Source organism: Syngnathus acus, chromosome 16 (genome assembly GCF_901709675.1).
Source record: "Syngnathus acus chromosome 16, fSynAcu1.2, whole genome shotgun sequence".
Lineage (NCBI taxonomy): Eukaryota > Metazoa > Chordata > Actinopteri > Syngnathiformes > Syngnathidae > Syngnathus > Syngnathus acus.
In genome coordinates, this window is record NC_051101.1 from 11,266,769 (window position 1) to 11,287,143 (window position 20,375).

At 43.9% G+C, this 20,375-nt stretch overlaps 1 protein-coding gene and 1 long non-coding RNA gene across 3 annotated transcripts in view; one reads left to right on the forward strand and one right to left on the reverse strand.

The window, feature by feature from the left end:
* Nucleotides 1-79: 79 nt before the first annotated feature.
* sec61b (SEC61 translocon subunit beta) lies at nt 80-2,475 on the forward strand. The gene is made up of 4 exons (XM_037274682.1): nt 80-241; nt 580-677; nt 1,088-1,192; nt 1,922-2,475. The coding sequence occupies exons 1-4, from the start codon at nt 239-241 to the stop codon at nt 2,007-2,009; spliced, it is 294 nt and encodes a 97-aa protein (XP_037130577.1). The 5' UTR covers nt 80-238; the 3' UTR covers nt 2,010-2,475.
* A 9-nt stretch (nt 2,476-2,484) lies between these two features.
* Nucleotides 2,485-20,375, reverse strand: part of LOC119136334 — a 30,809-nt gene continuing 12,918 nt past the window's right edge. For both annotated transcript variants that reach the window (XR_005100706.1, XR_005100707.1), the window contains 2 exons: nt 19,743-19,880; nt 2,485-2,580 (listed from right to left, as the gene is read on the reverse strand). This is a non-coding gene — a long non-coding RNA (uncharacterized LOC119136334). The remainder of the gene's footprint in view (nt 2,581-19,742; nt 19,881-20,375) is intronic.

Consider the following 20,375-nt stretch of genomic DNA (forward strand, 5'->3'; position numbering starts at 1 on the left):
AATTATATAGTTTATCCTTTTATGTTAAACGTTATCACCTCGACAGGCATCTATTTGGTAACCTAAACGGGTCCTAGTAGATTGCAGTCGTGTCCTTTTTCGACGAGCGTCAGCTTTACGGGTCCTTTCTCAAGTTTTGACCACTCCATTCTGAATTGACCACCGTTCTTCGGAACCGCACATCACCGTTGAGAGAGAACCACGTGAAGTCAGATCGAACCAACACAAATCAAACAAAATGGTAAGACGATAGAGCATGCATCTGTAGCTGTCACACTGAAAGAAAGCAGCGCAATTAGAATATATTCGTGTTTTGCTATCAGTTAGCACGCCTGCTAGCCCTAGCTCAACGTTTGTGTACGTGGCTACACTATTATTAAATTATCACTTGTACTAGACACTAGTTAACACTGAATTTAAATAACGAGATAAACACAATACATGTGCAAAAGTCTGTCTATGTACGTAGATCCTTTGTGGGTTTTGCACTACTCTGTCTTGCCTTTTAAACCGATTTTTTCCCTTTCAATAGCAGTAAAGGATTGCACAGTTAATGTTGGTATAACAATTTTCTTTCAGCCTGGACCAGCAGTAAGTGCAACTAGTGTGGGGGCGTCAAGCCGTTCCCCCAGCAAGACAGTGGCCCCCCGTGCAGCGGGCTCCACAGTCAGACAGAGGTATGGACATGACATGTAGTAGTGAAACAAAGTTGGACTTGACAGTAGAAACTCAAAATGTTTGTGTGACAGAACATTGTGTGTGACACAGCGTGTCATAGCAGTGCAACAATTAATTGACTGACAATTGATCAATCATCAAATTCATCCATCATTATATGATTCAATCCTCCATGAAAGCAGACTGATCATCTTTGATTTTCCGTTGTCTTACAGACTAACGCAATACCTGAATGATAAATACTTTTTATTTTTTCCATTTCCTGCACTGTCCATTTTAAATAATGTCTTTATTTTTGAATAAAGGGATGGATTTTTTTTTTCCAGATCATTGATTGACTGCTAGGATGTAAACAAATGTGCACAACTATACATAAGCATTCACACACATGCATTTGTGTGTTCAATAGGAAAGCAACCAGCAGCGGTACCCGCAGCGGAGGCAGGGCCACTGGATCGGCCGGCACCGGGGGAATGTGGCGCTTTTACACCGAGGACTCGCCGGGTCTTAAAGTGTAAGTATGTTGTCGGAAAAGCCGCAATGTACTCAAAGTATGCATTACTTGGGGGTAGAAAAGTCTGATAACTTTCTATCCTGCGCCAAGCCCCCTTCCCCATTATTAAAAAGCATCTTCTGGTCTTATGCAGCGGCGCTTGATCGATGTCGCCGCGCTGCTTATCGAGTGTGTGTCTCGGGCGTGGAAGGAGGGCACACTCCTCGTACGCCGCTGTATATCGAGTGCACGTTTGTTCCCGCGTTAGACGCCGCTCGCAGAGCTTCATTAAAGGATCCACTCTAAAAGGTCAACTCAATTACAGCCTTCTGACAGGAGCGGGTGGGGTGGAGGGCGAGGGATGGAGGAGGTGGTTGGCATGGCGATGCAACCCCCCCCCCCCCCCCCCCCCCCCCCTACAAGTCCCTCCTTTAGAGTTGAGAGCCCCTCCTGGTGTCAGCGGCTCATCAATAAAATGAACCAGCCCAGCTCGAAGACTCTGCGGCGCACTTGAAATCTAATGAGAAGCCATTTAAAAGTTGTCAGTGAACACATTTGTTTGCAGGGTCGCCACTTTCCAAAGACGCGCTCAACATGCACTTTGAGAGCTTGTTTTGTTTTTTTCATGTTCAGTCATTAACTTGGCAGGACTGATCCAGAAAAGTATTTGCTTGCCTTATTGACCGCATATTGTCTTGTGAGTTAGTCTGTGGCTGACACGACTACTGATACTTGTGTTTCTTGTTTCAGCGGCCCAGTGCCAGTGTTGGTGATGAGTTTGCTTTTCATCGCGTCCGTCTTCATGCTTCACATCTGGGGTAAATACACGCGCTCTTAACCTCCAGCCCGACCACTTGCGACCCCCCCGCACCTCGCCATCTTAACGCATCGGACCAGGACCAAACCCCATATGAAACTGACCATCGGAACTTGTACAAAGCATGCCAACTGGATTTTTATGGCAGATATTTTCAACACTTGTGGTGTCATACAAATGCAAAGGCAAATGCTCAGTGCAGCGCTCAAGGACAGTTGAGTTGATTTCAGGAAAAATGCCTGGAATATATTTTTTGTTTGCAGCCTTTTTTTTTTTTTTATCGACCATGTTCATTTAAAAAAAATGCAAAGGAGCCTTGGATTTCACTATCCATAAGTTTTGAAATTGTTCACGACAAGAAATCTCGAGTTTAGTTTCTGTAACTTATGTTAAAGTCAGTCATCAAAAGTGTCAATCTCATAGGACACAAATGAAATTTGTACAAGATGTGATTTGTATTGTACAATAAAACAAGCAACCAAAACATGTCATTTTTCTTTTTGACTACTTTGTTTACATTCCAATGTAACTTTCCAATATTTGGTTCACTTGAGTTCTGTTCCATATGACTTTTCAGAAAATGCCATAAGCCCTAAAAGACACAATGGTTCATGCTTAGAGGCAGTTTCGAAACTTGATTTCTTTGAAATTTTATGACTTCGTAGCTTCTACAAGTAACAATATAGCTCATTGTTTGTACTTTTACCTCCTGAGGGGGGCACTGCAGACTATTCTCTGAATCTCACTGCTTTCACATACACCCGCCTCTATAGGCAAACAGATTTTTTTTTTTTTAACATACCGACTAGTCGACTTTTGTTCATCCAGCACCATCAGCATTTAATTGTTATAAAAGGAAATTAACAATCATTGACTTCCAGAACTAATTATCTTCACTTACACAACCAAAATGGCTTTAGATTTTGCCACGGAAGCTTAAGTGTAAAGAATATTTCCAACAATGCTTTAGGGGTGGTGTGTTTTGTCATTGCAAAAGCAGTTGAAGTCAAACCTGCATCACCAGGTTAGCAGTATGTTGCATATGAAACCACCAGCTGTCACGGCGCGTGTATGTGCGCGCGCTTGTTGCTTGTGTTAATTCTTGGGCCCTGTTCATTAATTCATTCTGTTGCTATGGCTTTGCTTTCCCAGAGGCCTTCGTGGCAAACTCGGCCACTATCCCGACTACCGCACAAAGCTCCCTCTCTCGCCCCGGTCCCCACACACACGCTCAACTCTACGGCCCAATTCACGGTGGCACAACACGGCGCTGAGCCAGAATAATTCAACGTATCAATTAAATATGGAGGAGCTGTGGCGAAGCTGTCCCTCAGTGCTACGAGCGGACTCCGGGCTGCACGTGGAGCGCTAAGACCCGTTGTCGTAAAATCACAACATCGCCGGTGCACCGTTGGTGACTGAAATTGACTTTAGGAACTTCCTGCACTTCTTTGAAATAAAATGAAGGACCCTGAGAAAGTCAATAAAAACAAATTACTCTTTGAAGTGCAAAATCCCTCCATCCATCCATCCATCCATCCATCCATCCATCCATCCATCCATCCATCCATCCATCCATCATTGTTATTATTATTATTAAATTATTGTGTATTTTTTTTACTGAGCCAATGTGCAAGAGACAAACACCTAATAAAGACGTACAGTCACAAATGCTCCTCTCTACAATTGAGGATTTGTGTCCCGTCACTCCCTCTGCATTCTCCCATTGTGGAACACGTCTTACACACACACACACACACGCACACACACACATGCCTCATACATGCGTGTTTATTTTTGAGCAGATCACACGGTTGGTAAAGCGCGGAACGGATAGGCGGGTGGGATCGATCGGCGATAGACCGAGCAAGTGAATCCGGGAGGCATGTCCTAAAAAATATTTAAAAAAAAAAAAAAAGGGGGGGGGGGGGGGGGGACGGGGACATCATAGGTAGACTGCAACTGAACAATTCTGTCAATGTTGTCTGATGTGGTGTGCAATTAAGTCATTTCTGGAGCTTTGATCTCTCAAAAATGACTCATGGTTATTTGCATGACAAATACAAGGAAGTATACACCAACAAAATAATCAGTGTGCTTGTTTTAAATACCGGCGCACCTTATGTAATCTTAACAAAACAAACAAGTACAGCACCTATTTAAAATATTAATTTTGTTACAGCCAGAAATGCCCATATGAAGAAAATGCTTCTGTAAAACAATGGAAAGATTTATGAAATCATACGAGTACGGCTTCACGATATATTTGAATACGCTTAGTTAGCAATAATTACAGCCTCAAGAATTCTTGAAGCTAATACCACAAACTCGGCACGCCTACCCTTGGACAGTTTTGTCCATTCTGTTCAGAACCACTTAAGCTTCATTAGGGGAGCATCCCTGTTTTTTTTTTTAGTTCTCTCAAGATGTTCAACCGGATTGAAGTTGGCACTCAAGCTCAAGAACATTCACAGAGTTGTCCTGGAGCAATTCCTTTAGATAACCTCAGTTGTGTGCTTAGGGTCATTGTCCTGAAATATGACCCGGCCCCCAAGAACACCATCCAGGTGGTCTCTGGACGTTGCTTCATACGTCTTTCCTCCAACACTGAGTCATTTCCAAGGAACTGGGATTGGCCAGGTGTTTACCTCCAAACAGGACGTTTAGCATTCACGCCAAAGAGTTCCATGTTTGTGTCATCAGACCACAAAATTGTGTCTCTCACAGTCTATGAGTCATTTAAGTGCCCTTGGAAGGTTCTTCTGTTTCCACAGAGGAATGGTGGAGCTTTGAAAAAGTGCCCACGCCCATGGTCGCGTGTCTGATTGATGTTACAAGTAAATTGGCAAGGTGATAATCAAAGTGTGGGTTGTTCAAGCACTCATTGGCAATAATTAACAATAATTGTCAAAGATCATAACAAGGTGTTTTGGCTCCAGCCTTCAATTGCAAAACCGATCTTCCGAGCTATTCTTTCAAGTTGATCCTCCATCCATCCATCCATCCATCCATCCATCCATCCATCCATCCATCCATCCATCCATCCATCCATCCATCCATCCGCCCATCCAACCCGTCCGTCCGTCCATCCATCCATCCATCATATTGCTTATCCTCACTCCCGTGCAGCCTATCCTAGCAAAGTGTACGGTACACAACACAGAGCAAAAATAGAAAAACAATGATTCACACTCACATTCTCACCCACTAACAATTAAAGTCTTCATGCCTTAGCAACGTGCCAAGAAAACCGGAGAAAATGCACGAGCGCAAGGCGAGAACCTGCAAAACTAATACTAAAACTAAAAACGCACAAAAAAACATTATACACATTGTACGTTTTATTTTAAAAGCATTGCTAGCACTAATGCTAAAGTCAATCTAGAAGCCCTTTGACATGCTAGATCAGTGGTTCCCAAAGTGGGCGGTACCGCCCCCCTGGGGGCGGTGGAAAGATCTGGGGGGGCGGTGAGGAAGAAAGGGGCGGTAGGGGGGCGGTAGGGGGGCGGCAGTCGATTTGTACACAACACGCCGCTCTGGCCCAGTCAGATCCAACAGCATAGACTACAAAAGCAAAAGCTCAGGTTTGTAATTTCAAGCTTGTAATGTTCAGAATTTTATCTTATAATAAAAACCGCATTCTGGCGGTCAACATCATCTTGAGTTCAAGTCAACATGAAATTGGGGACTCGCCAGAACGCGCTGTGTTGTGTTGAGCTGGTTAGGGCAGTGGTCCCCAACCACCGGGCCGCGGACCGGTCCGTGGGTCACTTGGTACCGGGCCGCCAAGCCGCACAGAATATTTTTTTTATTGACGATCAATTAATTCAGGTCAAGACACTCGTCCCGGTCACGTGACATGTTTCCCCAGTCGAGCCCGCAAAGCTAATATGTGGCGACAGGCTAACTAACCAGGCAGTGAAGCATTCAAAACTGCTTCAACACATGGAGACCAAGCATCCTGCAATAAAAGACAAACCTTAAATCACTTCGGGTGTCATTGTCTCCGATTACGTCTAGATGGGACCGGCTCGTTTCTGAGAAACAAACTCAGTGCTCCCACTAATTCAACGTAATGTTAATGATATTATAAATGTATTATTTATTTATTTATTTATATAAATGTATTATTTATTTATATAAATGCCTTGGGGGGGGGCGCTAGGAATTCACTGGGGAGCCAAAGGGGGCGCCAGCCTGCAAAAGTTTGGGAACCACTGTGCTAGATGAATTAGCATCGACCACTGGGAGTGCTATTTTTTCAAATAACAAATATCGTAGAGATTATAACAATACGTAAAGGCACATATTCTTCCCAATATGTGAAAAATGAGTTAGTCTTCTTCGCTACTCTTATCTCATTGTCTGGCATCACACTGCCCCCAAGAGGCCAATGCACACGCAACAGAAGCAGTCGATATTCCATTTTTTTAATTGCTATTTATTTTAGTACATTTATTCGTATTTTAGCATAAACAAATCCTGTCCATTATTATGATGTGCAGGTATGTTGTGATCAAACCAGGAGCAATTAGCCACAGGGTGTAGCAACTCACCGCCCTGTGCATTCTGGGCCGAGTCACATGCCAGGTGCGTGCGAAATGACTGATCCACCCTCTGACAAAATTGAATGTCTAATAATAATACAGTCTGGATATGTTGTACCGCCTGTTGTCAAATTAGAAACAATGGCGGCGTATCGAGTTCCCGATCGAGTGGAAGCTTCAGAATTTGTCCACGCTCCAAATGCGGCTGTAATTGTTGCTATAAATGTTGCATATTTTTCCGAAATGTTTGGTTCGAATTCCAAAGTTTCATTGCATAATGATCCCTAATCTAGATTATGTATACAAATAGGCATGCAAAAAGAGATACAAATCTCCTTTAACATTTCTACAAATGCCAACGCATCAACACATAGACATGACCTTCTATGCTATCAAACTGTTATTTGTAACAAATGCAGTCGAGCTCATTTCCATCTTCCCCACGCATCCATCAGACTAATTTACCGATTACATTTCGGACACCAATTCCATTCCTCAGTCGCCTGCCACTCACTTTGGAACGAGACGATATCGCAGAAGTCTCAAACTAGCTCGTCATTCTGCCTACAAATAACGAGGAACCGTCTGAAAATTCCAAAACACAAGCTGAGTAAGATTTCCTCACGTAGGCCGCACTAGACCGTGTGACCTTTTCCCTCACACATGCGTGTCCCCTCCCACCGGCGTCAGGGGGGGGCCACGTCACGCCTGGTGATGCCCGTGTGACTACCAAAGTATGCGTCGACAACTGGGCTGCCATGCTTATGACCCCGCAGGCTGGCCGGCTGGGAGGGTGCAATGACATGTCGCCCATCTGAGCGTGGCTCAGGTATCAGCCTTGCGCTTTCTAATATTAAAGAAACCTTGCCTGGCCGGGTGAGAGTGTTTGTAAGTTTATTTTTAGGCCACTATATTTTCCAGTCCTTGAGCAGCTCCGCCAGGACGAAGTGACAAAGGCAGGAGGGGCTCTGGCTGGTTAAATAATAGCAACTTGTTAATAGAACTGCTCATATAACGTGTAACTCGGTTACTTAATCAATATTCCCCATTGAAATACATTTCATTCCATATATTTTTGGGGTTATGTAAGCAGCGCTGCCATAAATGATTAGCGACCCTTTTCAGGGGAAGACGTTTGGAATGAGTTGTGAATAATTTGGACAAAATGGACGATTAGACGCTACTTTTACTGCCAATTTGGCTGCGAAAATGGGAATAGTCACCTGATTTTTGCTGACTGGTTGGGCTAGCGTTAATTGGCGCCCTGGACCACCAATTAATATCAAACCCATGTTATTAAAAAAAACAAAAAAAAAAACAGGTTTAATGAAGTTTAATTACTCGCTGGAAACAAGATGAGCACTCTGTGTGTTAGGCTAGTCACAATTAGCAATGAGTTGACTACACTTTTTGGCAACATAAACTTCCTGTTAATCGAGTTGTTAATTTCCACCGAAAAGGAGTCAACTGACATCAAACATTCAACAATAGCACTCGGCCATAAAAGTCAACGTCGTGTGCTCGGCTACTCGATATTGTAACGCTGCCGATAACATCGCTTGGGCATTGAACTCCTGCAAAGTGAGGATGTCACATTCACATTTTTTCACTTCACTTGAGTGGCGGTGCATCTGAAGCTGACTCATAAATCAAATTTGCCTTGTGACATAAAAAAAAAAAAAAAAAAAATCAAGCCTTGGCTTTATAACCTGAAAAACTTGCAAGTTGAGGCAAGGTATTCTATGGTCTCCATTTATCCAGAAGAATCTCATTTTGCAGAAACCGAATAAGCAGCATCAACAGTATAACAAATCCAACTTGTATTTCATGAGTCATTTTCTTGGCTTGTTCAACCAAAACCTGCCTACGCTGTATGAAAACCCGGAGAAAATAACAAGACCAATATTATAGATGGACAGCAAAACGAAGCATGAATCGTGTTGAGTCCAAACGCGGCACACGTGATCGAGACCTGCAACCGAAAACCATACGCATACTCGTCTCGCTCTTCCAAAGCAAAAATACAAGACGCAGGGGTGTCCAACTCATTTTTGTCGTCATAGTTTCCCTCGGAGGGCCATTATTATTATGATTACTAGTTTTGAAATCAGAGACAAGTAAAAATTGTTCAAATATTTTAAAAAACACGCATGGTAATAAAAATTGCTAACAATGTCTTTTTGTTTTTTTAAAAGTGAAGATAATTTGTAATTTTAGTCATGACGCAAATTTGTTTTGGCGGGCCACATAAAATGATGTGGCGGGCCGTATCTGACCCCCGGGCCTTGAGTTTGACACCCATGCTCTTGAGGTTCCTCACGTAACACCAATTAAGTCATCCAGTTAACCTGCCTAACCACAAATGAGATCATGCGGCACCAAATATTCTTTGATGAGCTTCCAGAAACCGTACAAGAGCACCAAGCCTTTTGATTTGCATATTCACTCGTTGAAGTTATTCAGAGCGTGTGTGCGTGTGTATAAAAAAACCTCAAAGTGTAACCACACAAGCTGGTCGACCTTCAATTTGGTCGAAGTTCCCCATTTCATAAAAAATACCCCCAATTAAGCTGCAGCAAATATACAGGTGACATTTAAGAGTCTCTTAAGACACTCCTTACTAATATGTAACTTGTTATCGAAGAGTTACTTTGCTGTTAGATAAGCACACAATAAATGTTCTGTTGAATATTCAGACGTGCCACCACTTTATTATTTATTTCTTCATTTAGTACGAATAATCGTACATAACTTGTAACAGTTCATTTTAAACATGATCGAAATAGAGGAGGGAAAAAAGTTTTTTTTTTTTTTTGACACGTCATAATAAAATCTTATATAATCGTTCTTTAGTATTATTCTTCAGACAAATCATTTAATTCAATTTTGGTCACAAATCCTCCTGAGAATTTTTTTTTTTTAAGTTTTCTCAATATAGCTCTACAATCTACTTTAGCCAAGTGATGGCTGTAAAACTTCCAGCTCGAGTAACCGCGGCGACAACGCTCACCAGTTGCTTACATGGATGAGCGGAGAGTCAGGTAAAGCAAAATCTACTGGGGGAGAAAAAATGCCGACTTGCAGATTTCTCGCACACAGACATGTCACGCTGAATGACTGATGAGGAACGACAGGGGCCGTCCGTGCGTGTGTGTCTGTGTGTTAACTCTATTTATTATTAAGAAGGTAAGAAATACAAGAGATCACAGGAGCTTTATGTGTTTAGCGTGCGCTGGTAATTCATTTATGAGGATGTTTCATATTGATGACTCGTTTGTGAGTCAGTGATTTGTAGGCACACACAAACGACTTTGATTCCACGTCAAGTTGCTGCGAGAACGTGGCAGTGACCTTTACGATTGTTGTTTTTTTTTTTTTTCTTCAACAACAACGTGATTTCGCAGTCACACGGCTTATCCGCCGTGAGTCACGAATCTACGAGGCGGCATAAAAATACGGCGCGGGGATCCACGTCGTGGCCCGATGTCATGTTTAATATTGTCCCGTGACCGCTCAAGCTCTATTATTGATGAGATTGATGTTTGGATTGAGCCAAAGACAACTTGATGCCCTCTGGGTCTTTTTGACCCGCCCCTCCACCCTTCCTCCTGCATTCACCTCACAATATTATCATTTTTTTCCCCCACTACTGTATTCGGACAGAGTTGTGAAAAAGGCATGCGAGGCGAGCGCCAGAGGCCTCGATGCTTTGACGGACAGGGCTGTGAAGACACCTCCTGCAAAATGGGAGAGGAAGGTGGCCAAAGGCGACATACGTAGTACAAAGTGTCAGACAGCCAACAACTCGCAGGGAGGTGTAAATTCGGCACTGTTGTCAATACGTGTGCATTTGTTGTCTCGCCTCAGAGCAAATTCCTTCACATCTCGAGCATTCACTTTTTAGTTCTGCTGGCCGAAAAAAAAAATCATCCAAGGTGACGAGGTCTTAAATTGAGGTATTCTAAAAGTGGTTTAGGGACTATGAAAAATCCCCCACAAAATAATCTCAACACTTCGCGTATTGTATATACTCAACAGTCCAAAGAGGTCGGAAATGAGTGAAAACATTCGCGTAGGTGGACCATCAACAACCAAATCGGCTTAACCACTTCATCGCACTCGGCTAAAACGAAGGCAGCGACCCCGTCACAATGATTTAGCAATACAAAAACTACAATCACAAAAAAAGAACCAAATGTTCAATGAATAGAGCCTCCCTGATGATGTCAAATTCCGCAGACAGGTGAATTAAAAAACACATTTGAGTGTTCAAATAGTTGGAAAGTCCAATATATGCATATACTGTAAAAAAAAAAAAATCATCCCATCATGCAATCTCTCTTCCTGTGTGTCACATCAGCTCCTCAAAAACAAGCCCCTCGCTGACGCCAAGCACGACTCCGAGGCCCTGGGAACTCCAACTCGGAAAGGGAGACATCAGTGTGTCACACGTTTAGGCTCGCGCCGTCCCGAGAGACGGAAAGTCGAGCCGGGCCTGCGTACGACCGCGCGTGGAGGCCCGGCCGCTGATGTCAGCACGCGGGCCGACGTGATGGTTCATCTGCGGTTTGGGACCGCAACAAATGGCGGCAGCTGGGGAAAGACTCCCGTGGGAGCGCTGGGAAAGAGGCCGCAAAGACGGAACGGGAGGAGGAGGACGCTTGAAAAACAAAGCCATGATGTTCTCTTTCTGCGTAGTATCGTCATTTGCAGTTGCTAAAATCGTCCCGAGTGACGCTCTCGCACCGCCCACCATTTTTGTTACAATGGAACGCCCGGAATTGAGTCAGCTTGTCGTTTTCTGCACGCGCGTGTGTGTGTGTGTGTGTTTGGGGACAGCGAAGAGATGCGGGCAAAGCAAAAAGCGGGTTAAACACACTCGCTGACATGCTTCACTCTCCAAACCCGCCAGGATAAACATCAATTTCCTCGATTGACGTTAACACCCTTGTTGAGTAAACACGCACCTTGCTCGGAACGGCGACAGGCGACATAACGCCGCTGCCGCACGCTTGGCTGCCTGCGAGCGTCTCTGGCCGTCTGGCCGACGCTCGCAGGCCCAACAAACAGCGCCGCTTCAGGGTTCAGGGCACTTTCCGTCTGATGCCCCCACGTCGTCATGAAGACTTTATTTAGTGTCACGGCCCACAAGGAAACAAGTTGTGGGTCGGGTTTTTTTTTAGCCTTTTTGTGAAGATTTTTTTTTTTTATATATAAACTTAGTTACTTTACTGATTACGTGACTAAGATTTCAATTACAGACTTTTACATAATTATTTTTTCAATTCATTTTTTTGGGGATATTATTATTTTTGGAAAAATAAATCTCTAGCCTTCACATAAATGTGTTTTTTAAAGTAGTCAATTTTGGCCTTACATGCCTAACCCTTAATTTTATTATAAATATATAAATGTTATTATACATATAAATCAGACAGAACACTCATTTGACAGATAATTAAGTATCTTTCCGCTCAAAAAAAAACATATTTTGAAAGGTTTTGTCGTTTTTGGGGGTGAGGCTGGAACGGATTAATGGCATTACCACTCATTTCAATACGGAAGGATGATTTGGGTGTTCGTACCACTGTATTTGCGTATCATTCCTGTTCCGAATCAGAGGAGGACAATGTTAGAAGCCCAATTCACTGACGCGAAAGGAGGGAAAGTCCAGAGTGTGTGTCTGCATGTGTGTGTGCGCGCACAGGAAGTCACTGGAGGATAGGCGTGCTGCCTTTGGCAGCGTGGTGCAGTATACGTTGGCTGGTGCCATCTGATGCTTAAGTTTGTGACGCTGCAACAATGCGCTGCGGCAGTTGCTGAGAAAAGAGCTGCCGGCTATAAATAGGCTCGGCGTTACAGAGGCGCGCTGTAAATATAGTCGCTTTGCGTGGTGTCACTTTATACCACATCACTAACCAACCTCCACACACACACACACACACACACACATCGTCTCCCTCCCTCCCTCCCTCCCTCCCTTCCAAAGGCAGCAGCCAAAGTTAACCGGACTCCCCTTAACGGCTTCATTATGGCAGAGTGCGTCATGGGTGGAAAGAAAGACTTTAAAAACAGGAAGAAAGGGAGAAGGAAAGAAAGGAAAGACGGGGGCGGGCGGCAGCGTAGATGTGGGACAGATTACACTGATGTTGTGGGTGTAGATGTGTGATGTAACAGAGAGCAGGCTTCCCCCGTTCCCCTGGCGGCTTTAGGAAACCTCCGGAGAACAATAAAAACCTTGAGAGGGCGTTTTCTCTTGTTATCCGTGATTGTCTCGATTTTCGATTTTCAGATATTTTTAGCCTCTTCTACCTTTCATCTCCCACTTATATTAAATCCTTCATATGACATCACACCGTGATGCCTGTTGACGTTCATGTGTCTGTCAAATTGCTATTTGAGCAAACTGTGTGTGTGTTCTTGTCTTCCTATGTTTGTGTGGTACAAAGATGGGATCTTTATTGTGTGGCCATATTGACAACAAACGGCCATTAGACTATGTGTGTGTGCGTACGTGACCAAATATTAAATCCCATCCTGGCTACCTATGACATCACACGACGACGTCTGTTGACAGTGAATGTGTGTCCATCCGTTCTTGTCTTTGTGTGTTAATGTGGCCAAAGCCGTGACGATCCCACCCGAACGATGAGAACAATTTAGTGGCACACACCTCATTACACTGTATGTGTGTGTGTGTGTTCGAGACGCACATCTGGCAAGGATCTCAAGAATTTTTCCCCTCTTTGTTGCTGTCCTACTTGAACAAGTGACTTCTTTACAAGTTGGTTGGATAGTCTCTTTCTCTCTCACACACACACACACACACACATACAGACACACACACGTACACACAGAGCCATAAAACACAATGGCACACAGCCACGCACAATGTGACGCAACAGCCGCTGGTCATGTTCCCAAGGCCCAGTTCTCTGAGCAGTTTGACTGAAGGCCTTTGTTTGAGCCCCACTTTAAAAATAAAACCAGAGCTGGCTTATTGCGCACACGTATCCACACATACACGTATGCACACACACCGTGACACGTATCCTAATGCTCTCTTGTACGTGAACTAAGACTGACCCTCGGTGGAAAAGGACCCCCGATGCCAAGTCATGATGCCGTTTGCAAAGTATAATTATATGCTTGTATAAGATGTGGGTCGTTCACACACACACACACGAGCGTGCACACGGCGGAACCTGATCACGCCACCTGTCCATTCAACCGCTGGCCACAGAAACGTGATCGTCCACAAACGACACGTTAAACTTTCCTCATTCGCTTGTAAATTGACAGAACCTATGACCCGCCTCATCACGGGGTGGCGTAAAAAAAAAAAAAAAAACACCAATAAATGAACGGTGCTGCCTTTTGATCATTTCAAGTATACTCAGTCTTTTCTCTGAAACACACTGTGTGTCCACTGACGAAAAAAAAAAAGTACTTAACTTTCGGTAGCACATGATTACAACGTGGTCAACTGACGCACTGCATTCCTCCAAAACATTCAAATGATATATCTCAGTTGAACACATCATGTACATGCCCGAATTAACTAAATCCAATGGAACCAAAGGATTGGTTTTTCAATGTCGGCCTGTCGCCATGATTCCGATATCAACTTACATTAAAATTGTTTACATACATCCGCAACAGTAAGTAATAACAATTATATGAATCCCGAACATTCATATGCGAGGTCAGTGTGTCACAAGTCAATCCTAGACAGAACCTGACCAGCTCAGAACATTATCGGGGGAGAACCGGGTGGTCGGGGCACCTGCTGAATCAGGCGCTAGCGTGTGACAGAACTCGATCCACTAATATCATCCGTGTTGCTATTTGCGTCCCGGTGCAAACACACTGCCGTCCAATAATATCCTAGTCTGTCACACACACTGTAAATGCATGCTCACGCGGTGAATGTCACACGGATCTGCTTTGGTTTCACAAAATCGTCCCAGCAACACATTATACGAGATAGGACGGTGTAACACGCGCACACACATGCGAGTTGGCCGTGTTCATCAGATGCTTGAAAAGGACACCCCCGAGAGGCGTCCTTTTCACAGTAATAGCACCCGGCAGCACTTTACGCTGACCCGGTGGCTCTCTCTCAGCACGGTGAAGGGGATGTGAGTTCTCACTTCCACAGTTCGTTCCACGCCAAGTGGAGGAAGAAGAGTCTTTCATGGACACGCCACTTTAGAGGCGGCGTACTCCAGCGCCACTCCAAAGCACTCGCTTAGCCCTTGTCCTCGGTGGAGTGCGAGCGCTCTAATTGGAGTGAATGAGCAATTGGTAAATGGCGACGAGTGTGAAATATTTCTGATTATGTTCAGGTGGCTTGTTCTGAAGCGAGATGAGCACGTTGAATGTGTTTAATGTATGCACACAAATGAATGGCGCGTTAATGGGGAGGCGGGCAATATTTAACACTTGTTCTGCAGAGAATATTTGTTCATATTACTGATTTACTCCAAAATGAGTTTCTGGAGAGATTCTTGCAAATTCAGCAAAAATAAAAAGAAGAAGAAATCTTTTGTCAACCACTAGCAACTTTTTGGATTTTTTTATTCTGTGTATTAAATTCCCACTGACTGGCTTGATGTAACTAACCAACATGGAAGAACCTCCGCCAGCTGACCTTTCTTAACGAAGCAATATTATGATTGATGATCATCTTCCTGCTAATCTGCGCATGGTTCCGAATGCACGCTACTTTATGTCCCTTGTGTGCCCCCCCCCCTCCAAAACAATGACTAACAAAGCATATGAAGTAATTGCTAATGCTAATGTCTGTGTTCATACTATAAATCTAAAAATATGAACGGAATTTCTGATGACCTCGTACGAGTACGTCTGCTCTTAAGAAGCGAAAAATATAAAGTTGTTTATTTACCAACTTACACAATCAAGTGAGGAAATCCCCTTCACCTTGTCAGTGGAAAAAAAACGACGACGTAAGCATGCGGCTCCGCTCAGGCCGCGGCCCAAAAGCAAGCGAGCGAGTGACTCTGTGTTGACAGGACAAGGTGTCATGTACTTCTTCAAGTTTAACAAGACGCCAACTATCATCAGCGTTCTTTCTCCCGGCCACTTGAGCGTATCATCACGCCCCCCCCCCCCGCCTTTCGGAACATATCGTGTATATTCTGTGGTATTCCGGGGTGAGCTGCGGCCAACTCCGCATCGCCACTGGATTTCATCACGCGTGATTCGGCACGGCCGGGATTACGACAGCATTCCCCCGCCGCACTGTCATGATGTAAAATCGGTGAGTGTCGCTCTCGGTCGAGTAGTGTTGATGTGTTTCTTGGCCCGAGATCCAGACAAGACCGGCGTATTAGCGAAGATGTTTGGAATCGGGAAGATATCTTCTAGGATACTTGGAATTCCTTGTGGAAATGTTTCAGTCTGACATAGAAGGTGAAGTACAGTCCAGCCAAGCGAGGTGAGCGTTTCCTTTTGAGGCCAGAGCCAGCTGGATCTTCTCACAGGTTTAGAATTATGGGACAGTTATTCGGGGAAGCCTATTATGGTATGAGGACACAACATGTTGCACACGCGCATCAACGGGGGCGATTACGCCACAGCGGCTGATAGAAATCAGGCTTTTCCAGCGTTATCGGGCCAGGAAGTGATGATGCGGTACATTCCTGGGATAGCTCGGTGGTCAGGTTTGCTCCTCACTTTGGACACGTGCTGCAAATATTTACTTAAGAGCAGACGCGGGCTGTAATAAAACTAAATCTTGCTTTTACACTGATGAAGTCATGCCGGGGGAAATAAGAAACGAGTGACGAGATGAAAGGAATGCGGGAGAAAAATGTACAAGAGTGACGGAGGCACAATTAGTCAGAGCGCTGACACACGCTGCGAAAAAAAAAAAAGAAAATTCACTGGCCACGCAGAAGATCGGTGTTTTCGAAATGAGGTCATTTTTACATCACTTGAGAAATACAGTAGGGAAGATCTTCACAACTGAACTTCATGAAGAAGCAAAATAGATGAGTAGGAGAGCAAGAACTATATAAAAAAAATAAAAAAACAATTTGGAATTTTCCACAGGAAGCCTTAGTTAAATAAATAAGAGGTTGAAGATAGCTGGGATAGGCTCCAGCATTCCTCGTGAGGAAAATGAATGAATGAATAAATCAATATACAAGCAGTACATTATTATTTTGCTTCCAAACACGAGATTAAACACGTGCACGATTAGTCATAAGCGTTTTTGTCTGATCTGCACAGCATGTTAGCAAATAAGCACTTCATTACGCTTTGTTTGAAATCATAACAACATGCTTATGGAAAGACAAGCAAGCTCTTAAGCCTTTGTTGCTTTCCTCCTGATCCTAAACCTTTTTTTTTTTCTCTTTCTCTCTGTGTGGGAAAGAAGCAACCAAATCAATGTTCCACTTCCACAAAGCAATGGAAAGAATCCTGCCACTGTCGCCAGTTCCCACATTTCACCTACGGTGACCCGTGAGGGACAATAGACACATTGACTTTTATGGCTAGCATAACTGCACTGACTTGTGCAAAGCGTGAATGGATATTAAATGAATGGTGATGCCATTTCACCCAAAAAAATCTGTGATTTTCCATTGGGGTTCATATTTATTTATTTTATAATTTATTACTTTATTTATTGTATTATTTATTTTTATTATTTATTTTAGTTATTATTTTTTGTATTATTTATTTTATATTGATATATTTTATTTTATTATTATTATTTTATTTCATAGCTATTATTTATCATGCGTGATTTTGGCGAGGACGCCTTCCGGCGATATCATCGCATCTTTCTAGGTGACCTGGGATGCCACCATCATTACTATTCCATCCTGTTCAGTCGTCTACAAAAGTCTGGCGAATTTAGGAAGCCACTTTAAACAAAGCACATGACACAACGGCACGGCAATTTTTGGCTTCTAACAAAGGGGCATTGGAATGTGTTTAATGGTTTGATCTGAAAATGACCCGACGATAATTCGTTGTGTTTGCCTGTGTGTGATATCTGTCACTTTGATGCTCCCAGCGCTATTATAACGAGCATACGCTTGACGTCACACGCGGCTCATATTAAGCCAGTGGCGCTTTGTGTGCCTTAATGTGACTGTGTAAAATTGCGTGTCTCCATCTTGTTGTGTGAGCAAGCGGGCCAAATGAGAACGCCATCAGACGCCTTTGTGCGTGTTTCCGGCAACACCGCAAAACGACAGCTCCAGTGTTTCCTTGGCACTTTTAATGTCCCATTACGGGCGGTTAGTCGGGGGGGGGGGGGGGGCGAAGAATTGGACTCGGGGCAATAACCGGAGGGCCTTTGGCATCCTCATCTTGCCTCCTTTGCAAAACTTTTGCCGGGTCGAGAGGAAGCAACCGTGCACCCGGCTGGCTCAATAAGCCCCATTCATGACTCGCAATATCGGCAACAACACAACTGGACATTGTGCTTTCATACAGTCAACCAGACGTGAGAAAGTAACCCAGTTTGATACAAATTCCACTTTCGCATGCACAATAAGAGGTTTCAATGCAACTTTGCAGCCCAATGATCGCCTCACATCACGGCTAGAAGAGATCCGCAAGCAGGCAGATATCTAACCTGGCAAGCACGTGTGCGTGTGTGTGTGTGTGCGTGTATGTGTGTGTGCACGCCGCGGGCCTGCTCCCTAAGGGATACTTGCGTCTCGTCTGTGAGTCACAGGCAGAGTCTGTGTCTGTGTTTGAGTCCATCAGAACAAATCAGCTTCAACAGCCCCTGCTTTACCTCGGGCATGCACACACACACATATACGCACTGGCATTGTACATCCTTAGACATCCCCAGGGGTATGTGCTATCCCCCCGCTGTCCCCTCCAGCAGAAACCTCTTCTCCTCACTTTCCATGTCATCCACGCCGAGCATATGTTGTTCAGTGCCAAAGCCGAGGCATTTTTCGCTACAGAGCAACGGCCCGGCTATCTGCTTAATACACGCTCTTTGTTATTTGTTATTATTTTCGTTCTGTTGTTGATCAAAGAAGGCCTGTCGGAAATTGAGCCGTGATTGTGTCTACAAGTTGATAAAGTGGTTCCTGCTGCGAGGCTGATTGCTGCTGTACTTAACAGACGACAATTCTGCTCTGTGACGGGCGGAGCCATTAAGATTCATCTTTGTGGCCAAATATATAATACAAGAGGAGAACAAAGATGAGCTCAATGTTTTCCTTTCTTAAATGTGAACTAAATCAAACTGGGAAGGGGGGGGAGCTAGCTTTGTTTTGGTGTAGCGTAGGCTGGCATTGCTCAACCAAAAACAATTTCAAACAATTTCGACGGAGCATCCCAACAGAGCATTAAATAATACTCAAATGTCAAATATTCTCGGTGCTATCAAAACGAACAAACTGTGGACCTGCCCGAAAAAAATAATGGCTTGAGAATTTTCCAACCACATGACATGAAGTGTGTCAAGCACTAATCACGCCGCCTGAAATGACCATGGATAAAATGTGTATGTTTGTCACGATAATAAAAGAGACTAGAAAAGCCCTCCAGATCTTCACTGGGCTAAGCGAGTGTTAGATAAGAGCGCCTGGATGGACTTGTGTCCTTGTTTGGAGTGCTCCTCATTGATGTACCATGAAGAGCTACTCAGGAAATATCCACACATGAGCACATTGCTCTCCAAATTGGTGTCAATGTTTTGTTAGTGGAAGAAAAACGAGCGTGCGTTTCCGCGACTTTCCCTTCGTTGATTGTTTGGCTCTGATGATGATGATGCCCACAGTGTGGACATCTGAGACGATTCCTGGCATGCGCTCAGGAGTTTTATACAAATTCGATGCGGGGGGAAAGTGTCTCAAGGGTAAGCCTTGAGTTTCAGTTTTTTTTTTTTTTGCAACTCAGCTGACTGAGTGGACGTCAGTCACTTCCTAAACACCTCGGTTGACTCACCAGGCCGACAGGGTGTTTGTTGGCACACGTCGCAAGGAGTGGGAGGGGGGTCTTTTGTGCGTACGAGGTGTCCACACAGCGCCACTTAAGAACATTAGCAAAGGGAAACACTGGGATTGCCTGGCCAATCCATCCACTAATAATTGGATCAGCATGTGTCCAATGAGGCCCGGGCCACAAACCAATGTCCTAATTGGATTAGTGAGTGCCGCTGCGTGTATGTGTGTGTGTGTGTGTGAGGGCTTCCCCGGCTTACCGTGTGTATAGTAAAATCGCTGGAGTAAGACGTGCACGTCACTGGCTAAGACACATGTCCGGTGGCCCCTTGTGACCCATGACAGGTATTTTCCTGCCAAGCGGGAGATTCCGTCAGCAACATAAAAGGGCGACGTCACTAAAAGAGAATTGGAAGAGACATAAGGAGAAAAAAGCTTGATTTAACAAGTTGATAATGAGTTTGGAAAGAGGGGAGGGGAGGGAGGGGGGGTTCAAAATAGACTGCCTATTATCAGGATTACATAACAGACTGCGCAGTGCCAACCACCATGTGTTGTATTATTATTTCACTGGGAGGCTTTTGATTTCTTTTTAAAAACTATTTCTATTGTCTTTTGGTGTTTATAAAGTGAGGACAAAAGCAACCGGCGACAGAATTTGAAGGCAATAAAATTCATTAAAAAAAAAAAAACCTCATTAAAATACTTGACGTGAATCTTTTTTTGATTATACTAAATTGTTAAGCCATGTAAAATTTTTGAGTTCAGAGCTTAATTGTTTTTTATTACGCATAACAAAGGGAACTACAGACTTTTCTTGGTTTGTTTATAAATTCCATTTTATATCGCCATGATTTTAAAATACAACTGCTGCACGACATCATTGTCATACG

What these genes read in the sequence shown, in the direction of transcription:
- sec61b (XM_037274682.1), top strand. An exon ending in GGCTCCACAGTCAGACAGAG is followed by an intron (nt 678 to 1,087) that starts GTATGGACATGA and finishes TGTGTTCAATAG; the next exon opens with GAAAGCAACCAGCAGCGGTA. An exon ending in GACTCGCCGGGTCTTAAAGT is followed by an intron (nt 1,193 to 1,921) that starts GTAAGTATGTTG and finishes TTCTTGTTTCAG; the next exon opens with CGGCCCAGTGCCAGTGTTGG.